Genomic DNA, 9,644 nt, shown 5'->3' on the forward strand with positions numbered 1-9,644 from the left:
TGCTATTTAAAATGACCCCCAATAGTAGTGCAAAAGAACTGTCTAGTATTCCTAAGTACAAGAAAGCTGTGATGCATCTCCCTGAAAAAAACTACACCTGTCAGATTTGTTTAGGCATAAGTTATAGTGCTGTTGGCCTTGAGTTCAATATTATGAATCAACATCCTATATAATAAAACCCTAATATGCAAATTGACCAAACTGCAGAATGATCAGTCGCTATGACTGCCCTGACCACCAGGGGGCAGACACTCAATGCAGGAGCTGCCCTCTAGTGGTCAGTGCACTCCCACAGGGGGTGCACTGCTCAGCCAGAAGCCAGACTCACAGCTGGCAAGTGCAGCGGTGGTGGCAGGAGCCTCTCCCGCCTCCGCTGCAGGCAGGCAATAAGTAGCAAGGGGTCCCGGACTGCGAGAGGGCACAGGCCAGACTGAGGGACACCCCCTCCCTCAGTACATGAATTTCGTGTACCAGGCCTCTAGTATATTAAATAAGGTGTTTTTAAACAGAAACACATGTAACACCAAGTTACAAACCCTGTATCTCCCCTAAAAGCAATGGTTCAGAATAGCTAATTGAATCTTCATGGCAACTTTGAATAATGAGAACCAACCCTGAGATTTACAAGGTTAAAATTAAGACTCTGAAATTTATTAGATATGGGAATGGTAAGACATGAGTTAGGGCCCTAACCAGTTTGGCTCAGTGGATAGAGCATCGGCCTGCAGACTGAAGGGTCCCAGGTTTGATTCTGGTCAAGGGCATGTACCTTGGTTACAAGCACATCCCCAGTAGGTGTGCAGGAGGCAGCTGATAGATGTTTCTAACTCTCTATCCCTCTCCCTTCCTCTCTATAAAAAAATCAATAAAATATATATTTTTAAAAATAAATAAAAAGGCATGAGTTAGGAAATGGACAGAGAAGAAAACCACAGGAATCAGGTGTGACAGTTGAATAGGTATCCTGTCCAGAGTCTTAACGTTATTAAATAGCCACTGTTACATCAGATGGTTCAACCTCTCACCTTACAAAAGAAGAAAGTATTAATAAGCCTGGCTCAACTACAAACTACATAAATGGCTACTCCTCTGATCTGAAACAACAAAATATCAGCAATAGTGAAGATGTGAACATCCTGAATTAATGTCCTGCAGCCCAAATTCATCTGCCTTTGGCCAAATGAGCCTAACCGGTTTGGCTCAGTGAATAGAGCGTTCAAATGAAGACTAAGAAAGACAACAGCCATTGAAGTTCAAGGATTGATCTGAGGCTCATACCTAAACCTCAATGTTACTCCAAACTGATCTGATGTTTATAGCTAAAGCATCGACATAAACAACCTCACAGAACAACCATATCAGACAAGGTCACTAAGCCATATAAAATACCGAAAACTTCCTCCTCTCATGAGTGACTGTTACTTCTTGACCAATTACAGCTCTGCCTCTGCTTTAGTCTGCCCTACCTGTAATATTAAGATGTCAAATGATAAAAGTGCCCCAGTTTCAGACAACACCCAATCTAAAGCAAGTCTCCACTTCATTAGATCTTTTCCCAAATTACCCAAATCAATAGGTCCCAACCCTCTTGCTGAGACACACCCCACAGTGTGTGTGCTCCCTCTCTATAATAGTAATAAACCCAAGTTGTGTCAGAGATAACTATAAAAGAATTTCAAGAAGGAAAAAGTAGTAAGCTGCTTACATATCAAATACCAGTAAAGAAAATACCCACTAAATTAGTTACATGAAGATTGTGAGGAATTTTGGGGAAGAGGCAACAGCTAAGAAGTTTAAAGTTTATCTTGTAATCAGTGGAATTAGTGGGGAAGGATATGATCAGGTCAGGAAGAAAATTCTAATGGAAGAGTTACCAACAGATTGTATTAAAAAGAGGCCTGAGCCCTGGGCAGTGTGGCTCAGTTGGTCAGGGCTTCATTTCGTGCACCAAAGGGTCTTGGGTTTGATTCCCGGTCAGGACACATACCTAGGTTGCGGGTTTGACCCCAGTCTTGTAAGGGAGGCAACTGATCAATGTATCCTTCACATTGGTGCCCCCCCCCCTTTCCTCCTTCTCTAAAATCAACAACAATAATAATAACAGCACTAATAATAAAAAGGCCCTACAGGGAGACTAATTTGAGAAAAAAGGTAAAAGGGTGACATCAAGGCTTTCCAACTGGGACATTTGGTGGATGGTAATATAACAAGACAAAATTAGAATTTTTTTTAAAAAAAGGTGTAATTTAAGGTGAGAGAGGGGGAAATTAAGATGTTAACTTTTAGACTCCCATGGGAGTCCCACTTGGATATAACTTACAGGTCATTTACTCAACCAATATTTGGGGGATATTATCATTAGGAACTGTGCCAAGCCCTGCAAACAGTTATGAACAAGACAGTCATGGTCTGAAATTTCCACACCTGGCTTATTCTACAAAACTGAAAATTCCTTGAGGAGAGAAATTATTCAATGCAGAGAAGCATTAAATGGTAGAAATAAATACCTTGTACTGCACAATGAGTAACTCACCACAACCTTTCCCTCATGTGTAAACACAATTTTACCCTTGTGATCAACTGCATCAAAAATCTAAATGTATGGGCCAACTGCATCACCCAGTGAATCAATTCTTTTTCAAAGATCTTATACACACACCACTGCAATCTAACTTTTTCTTATTTATTCCCTTAGACTTAAGAATTAACTTGCGACAGTCTTAATATTGTTCATGTAAATAAAACTAATTTTTTGTCATCTTTCTTCTTCCCAGTTCCCTCAATGAAGTCAGTGGTGAGCTCAATATAATCAGTGTTACCAGTATACCTATATCAAGAAAAATCACATTAAGTGAAAGCAAGTAACTTACTGCCATCAACCTGCACAGTACTTAAAAATGCCCCCAAATCACCTTCTTATTCTCTACAAATCCATTTATTCTGCTTAAACCTACTTTTTTTTTCAAGCACAAGCAGTCCAGATAACTTCACTTAGTATTTCCTGTTACATTTCTGTGAATGCCCACACAGTACTGTCAGCTATGTTACAGGATCTCTAATGTCCCTTCCAGCTCTGAAAGCCTGATTCCATTTAACAGGACTGAAGTTTTTATTAGCATTTAAACAGCTTTCAAGAGAAAATTATTTCCAATATTCAAAACACAAGTACATTGGGTAACACACAATCATTATCAAGCTAGGAAATTCTACAATGCAGTAAATTATTTTAGATTGTATAAAATGGTATATAAAAAAATACAATGGCCCTGGCTGGTGTGTCAAAATGGTTTGAGCGTTGGCCCAAGCAACGAAGGGTCTTGGGTTCGATTCCTGGTCAAGGGCACTGTACCTGGTTTGCAGGTTCGATCCCCACCCAGGTCAGGGCAAGGGAAGAAGGTAACCAATTGATGCCCCTCATATTGTTGTTTCTCTTTCTCTCTTTCTCCCTCCCTTTCACACTCCCTCTTAAAAAAAAGTAAAAAATAGACTGGTCGATTTTATACTGGCTTCTGGAAGAAACTTCCCCCAAATCCCTACATGCTTTTTTCTTAACTTGAACTAAAATCCAATTCAACTAAAACAAGTAACTATTGGGAACCTACATGGTCAAGGCACTAGACAGAGTAAAGAATTCAGTTCAGAAAGACAAGGTTCCTTACCCTCAAGAGAGTTTCCAGAACAGTACTCATCCCAAGCTAGGTACCAGTACAGTCAAGATAATCTACTCCCTTTTCCCCAATGAAATATTTGTGCTTTCCTTTTTTTTTTTATTATTATTATTTATTTATTTGTAATCCTCACCCAAGGATATTTTTCCATTGATTTTTAGAGAGAGGGAAAGACAGAGAGAAACATCAATGTGAGAGAAATACATCAATTGGTTGCCTCCTGCAAGCGCCTTCCCAGGGCCTGGGCCAGGGAGGAGCCTGCAACAGAGGTATGTGCGCCCTTGACTGGAATTGAACCTGGGACCCTCTGGTCCACAGGCCGACGCTTTATCCACTGAGCCAAACCAGCTAGGGCTGTACATGTGCTTTCACACAGTTTTCTCTACATACAATTTAACCCTTTACACTCGCTTGCTTTTTTCTTGATTCCTTTATTCTATTTGGGATTTAATTTTTTAAATACCCCAGATTTTACAAAGCATGGCAGTAGAATAAAAAACTGGAGTTTTTTTTCATACAAACTTATTTATTTAATGTAAGAAAAGCCCAAATAAAGGAGGAGGGATGGAGGGAAGGAAGGGATGGGCTACCGATGCTAACCGTGTCGAGTCACACTCGACATCCGAGTGCAAAAGGTTAAAGAACTAGCTTAGACCCTCAGACATTCCACAACCTGAATCTCCTTGCTTTTTTCATCTTCTCTGCCACTTCAGCCTACAAAGACATATTGCCATGGAGTACTTATCTTTTTTACAGTAGTGTCTTAACCATTCAACAAGCATGTAGATATTATTGTGGGCAAGCACAAGATCTTCAACTTTTTGTATTCTCTCTTACAGAATTATTAAAAGCTTCTTTTAGCACAATATATTCCCTAAGTCTAACTTAGAAATGAAATTTAAGGACTTACTCTTAATGTCCCCTAGTCAAAACCCTGGAGAAGTAGCATAAAGTGTTCATGTTCTGGGGCTATCTGGAAAGCCCAGATCCACTACTGTCAAACTGACTTTGGGCAAGTAATTAGCATCACCATTTATTTTCTCAGCTATAACAGAGATTGTTAGTATCCACTTAACTAAATAGGATCACCCTGGGGGGCAGAGGGGCCTGGATTGGAGCACTCACCAAAAGGTGGGTGAGTTCGATTCCAGGTCAGGGCATGTAAGGGTGGCAACCAATCAATTTTTCTCTCTCCCTCGCCCTTAAAAAAAAAAAAAACCCACAAAAACAAACAAATTCAAAACAACAGAAAAACAATATATCCTCAGGTGAAGATTAAAAATAAACAAACAGTATCAAGTGCATAAAAGCCCACACTAACCATTATTATTAACTACTAGAGGCCTGGTGCACAAAATTCATGCACTCGGGGAGGGGAGGGGTCCCTCAGACTGGTCTGCGCCCTCTCACAGTCTGGGAGCCGTTGGGGGATGTCTGACTGATGGGAGCAGGCTTAAGCCAGCAGTTGGACATCCTTAGCGCTGCTGTGGAGGAGAGAGAAGCTCTTGCCACTGCCACTGCGCTCGCCAGCCCTGAGCCCAGCTCAGGGCTTCTGGCTGAGTGGCACTCCCCCTGTGGGAGCACACTGACCACCAGGGAGCAGCTCCTGCATTGAGCATCTGTCCCCTGGTGGTCAGTGCACATCACAGTGACCAGTCATTCTGCCATTCGGTCTATTTGCATATTAGCCTTTTAAGATTATGAACAGAGAGATAAAAGGGTAAATTTTTTCTTTAGCACTTGATTCATTGGAATACTTTAATTCAGTTGGTGGTGCGTGAAATATCCTATCCTATATAATAAAAGCCTAATATGCTAAGTGTCTGGTCCTCCGTTCAACTAATCGAAGCGTAAGATGTTAATGATATGCTAAAGCCACTCAACTGCTCGCTATGATGTGTACTGACCCCCAGAAGGCAGATGCTCCAACCAGTAGGTTAGCTTGCTGCTAGGGTCCAGCCAATTGAGACTGAGTGAGGAACAGGCCTAAGCTGTCAGTAGGACATTCACCAAGGGCTCCCGGACTGCGAGAGGGTGCAGGCCAGGCTGAGGGACCACCCCCAAAGTGCATGAATTTCAAGCACCGGGCCTCTAGTATAAAAATAAAAGCAGAACTTTGTTATCTCAACCCACTGAATATTCAATATTAATATTCAAAAGTGGAGCATTCACATGATTCATGCATATTGAAGTTTTCAGCATGGTATCTACAGAATCACCTACCTACTGGTATTAAACCTTAATATATATCCCACCTTCAAAAAATACAAAATACTAACGACGGGAAAAAAGGCATTAGTTGTCTGTTTTTTCAATAAATTGAGCCTATGATTTAAATGCCACAAAACAATTCTTTTAAAGTGATGATATTTCAAATCTTTGAAGCCTGCACATACTTTTTTACCATTAATGGACGAAGTAGTTATCCACAGAAACCTGAAATTCCTGGCCTATACGGACCTTATGTAATCACCCATGTACAAGTCTCTCAAGTGAAAATTTAATTCCAAATTCAATAGCCTGCCCAAGATCTCACAGATATTTCACAACAAAAAATCCTACATGATCAGAACACATATCTTGAGACTAGTAGGTTTTCTGTTTGGAGTCTACCATGAGAATACACTTTTTTCTTCCTTTTAGATGATTTTTTTTTCTTTTCCCCTTAGCACAAGGTAGAGTGGTTTGCACATGTTAGATACTCTATAATGTTAATTAATTAGTCTTGTCCTCACAACCTTCTGGTAGTAGGTATTTTAAAACATGTAGTAGAAAAACTCTGATATTTACATCAAAATAAATAAACAAATAAATTTCTAATGAGAAATTAGAAAGCATCATTTTAAAATAGAAGGTATTCAAGTAAATGCCTATATTGAAAATGTACAGAAAAACTTTCAAAATGCTCGACTTCAAACACTCACTATTTTAATTAATCTCTTAAATGTCTGTAATATACATAGTGCTTTAGTTCCAAAGACTGTCTTGTCTGTTAAGTAGATGGTTTGAGCATATCACAAGTCTTTAAAACAGAGTTAATAAAAATTCTTAATGATGCTATATTACTAGAAGTCAATTATTGTTCCTAAACATATGTCCTACCTAAAATTATCTTCTATAGTACTTTTACAAACTATTAGAAATATTTCAGTATTACACTTTTCGGAGAATAATCCTCCAAGCAATGTTTTGATTTATTCCAGTTCAAATTGATAAACAATCCTTACCAAGTTCAATACTGACTTGTAGCTTAACATTGGAGCATTAATTCTTTCAGTTTAAAAAAACAAAACCAAAAAGCATGTGTGTATTTTCGTCTTTACAAGAAATTCAAGAAAGCTTCAGTCAATCATCACATATGCATATTACTACATTTGATTTCTGTATTCTAAACATATTACCCACACATGTCTGACTAGTTGAACAAAATTGTATTATTATTATTATAGGGAAAGTGCTATCTTTATACTGAAATTGAACACAATCAAAATGAAATTTAGTACTTTTACAGAATGAGCCAACTTGACAGAAATGGGAAGAAGTGGGGAGGGAAAAATCACACCATACACTCCACTAACTGAAAGTTAGTTTTATTTAAACTTGAATGGCTTGAGTTGGGAGCAAGCAAAGCTGCAAATGTAAGTAAAGAGCATTCAACCCCCTTTTTAAAAAGAAAAACAACCAAAAACTTATTTCCCCTAAAAATCTTGATTTTGGCACTAGAACTACACAAATCTAAATATCAAAATACCCAAAACAAACAAGTCTCCTCCAAAAAGTCACAACACTAAAATCTTTAGAATTAGCAAACTAGATTTTAAAAGTTTCAAATATGATGCTAAAAACTCCCTAGGTAGCAACTTTCTAAAATCATTTGGCTTTGAATAAAACTGTATTTCATTGGCCATTTTAATATGCCAGCACATCAATTTATTTAGGAACACGAATTCTACATTTTTCATTGTTCTTGTTTCACAAATCAGAAAATTTCTCCCTGGTAGATAAGGTTTAGACATGATTTCAGGTGTTAAATCATACTGTTCATACCACATATAAGTAAATAAATAAGCTCTTCAGCCACAATTTTATGGAAGACTCCATGTTCTTTTAAAATGCACACAAAATACAACCACTAAACCTTAGAGAACAAAATGAGTGGCAAAGAAATAAAAATACTTTTGTTTTAACATGGAGAGCTTTTTTTAGTTTGTGATGGGATGGGAGGCAGGAAGAAAGGATTGAAAATTTTTACCGTATTGCAAAAATGAAAGAGAAATCAAGTTAATCCGTGAAAATAGAACAATTCTTCAATATGCATGTTACCAAGGTTTGGAACCCAGAGTGTAAGTCTTCTGGAACACAACTGCTATCCTATTCACCATCCCCATACCAGAAGCTCCTCATCTCCACTAAGACCCATTTGCCTGGCTTACTTTGCTGTTTAAGGTTCAGCAAGTCACCTTTCTGGCAGTCAGTTCTGGATATAAACAAATAAAACTGAAACCCCGAGTTCCTGCTTGGGTTTTACCTGACAAGGGAAAACGACAGAGATGCTGGCGGGAAAACCCTGCGAGTCTGGTTTCCTCCGTCCTGGCTGCCCTCCCCCCTTCTTCCCATTCCCACGAAAGAAAACAGTCCAAAGAAAAAGTTTATAACTTAATCCGAGAAGAGCTCACAACAAGCAAATCGTGCGAGAGGAATGCACCTAGGCCCGCTCACAGCTGCGGGAAAGGAGGAGACGGCGAGGTCCCCCCCGAGTGGGCCGAGTTCGGGGCCCCGGCGAGCGAGCGAGCGAGCGGCCTAGCGCCTCCGGCGGCCCGGCGAGTAGGCCCGGCCTCCGGATCTCCACGCCTCGAGCAACTCCCCTCCCCACAACGTGAGTGATTTCGCCCCCTTTCGCTACCTGGGACACGAAAATCCTGTCGGGTGTGGGGGAGGGAAAGTGTAGCCGAGAATGCGGAGGGGACTTTAGGAGACACAGAAAGGGCCGGGGACGAGCGGCGGGCAACGGCCCGGAGAAAAGAATGGGGGAGGGGGTGACCAGGTGGGAGAGGAAAGGGGGCTGCCGGGATCTCGGATCCGAGGGGTGGGCAGGGGACTTCGGAAAAGCGGGGAAGCCGGCTCCGGCCGAAGGGGTGGGGCATGGCCCGTCCGAGGGCCGGGGCCGCGGACGGGGGGCCCCGCGGTGGGCTCAGGGTCGGATTCCGGCCTTACCTGAAGTCCTTGTCACTGGATGTCATTTTCTCCAGCAGATTGGAAATGTGGTACGAGGCGCTCGCCATGTTGACGGCCTCGATCCCGCCCGCTGGCGCCGCTGATGCTGCTGCCCGCTGCCGCCGCCGCCGCTGCTGCTGCTCCTCTCGCTCGCGGCGGTCCCGCTTCCAGGGTCGCAGCGCGACGCCGACGCTGACTAAGGAGGCGCCTCGACGGGTGGCCCCCTCCCCGGCGAGGCGTGGGCCTGTCCCGGGGAAAGCAGAGGCTACGAGGCCGGCCTAACGACGGCGCAGCTCGCCGGAGAACGGGCTCATGGGAAGCAGGGAGCACGGCCGGACCTTCCACTCGGGCTCAGCTCGCTCCCACTCCCTCCGCGCTCTCTCCCCAGGGCAAGAGGCCAAAACCCGCCTCCTTCGCTCCGGGGGCGGGGGCGGTGGACGCGGGACGCTACGGCGAGCTGAGGTCAGGGTTCACGGAGGTCTCCCCACGCACGCTGTAGCCACGCTACTGGAAGGGCAATCCTGTTGGAGGAGGCTTTTGTCAGTCTTCACGTGCACCGCCTTTTAGGAGGCAAGACCGCGACCCAAAGGGGCTGTTCTCGCGAGATTTAAGTGCGACGGTTAAAGGATGGGGGACGAGTGGGATCAGTGTGCCTTAATCTAAAAATAACTTGATTTTTTTTTTTTTCCTGTGTGACGGAGAAAAAGTTTACAATTTTTTAACGAGTATAAGGTCTGGAAATAATGCTAATGAACGAGTTAG

At 42.3% G+C, this 9,644-nt stretch overlaps 1 protein-coding gene across 6 annotated transcripts in view; it reads right to left on the bottom strand.

Annotated features, from left to right (window-relative positions):
* CAND1 (cullin associated and neddylation dissociated 1) overlaps nt 1-9,306 on the bottom strand; it is a 55,874-nt gene extending 46,568 nt beyond the window's left edge. For 3 of the 6 annotated variants that reach the window (XM_054718882.1, XM_028156472.2, XM_054718883.1), the window contains exon 1: nt 8,883-9,306. In XM_054718882.1, the coding sequence (XP_054574857.1) occupies nt 8,883-8,950 (68 nt within the window). In that variant the 5' untranslated portion in view covers nt 8,951-9,306. The remainder of the gene's footprint in view (nt 1-8,882) is intronic. The other 3 variants (XM_008148761.3, XM_054718881.1, XM_028156471.2) reach the window with 3 other exon arrangements.
* Between the last annotated feature and the right edge of the window lie 338 nt (nt 9,307-9,644).

The sequence above is a fragment of the Eptesicus fuscus genome, chromosome 7 (assembly GCF_027574615.1).
Source record: "Eptesicus fuscus isolate TK198812 chromosome 7, DD_ASM_mEF_20220401, whole genome shotgun sequence".
NCBI lineage: Eukaryota > Metazoa > Chordata > Mammalia > Chiroptera > Vespertilionidae > Eptesicus > Eptesicus fuscus.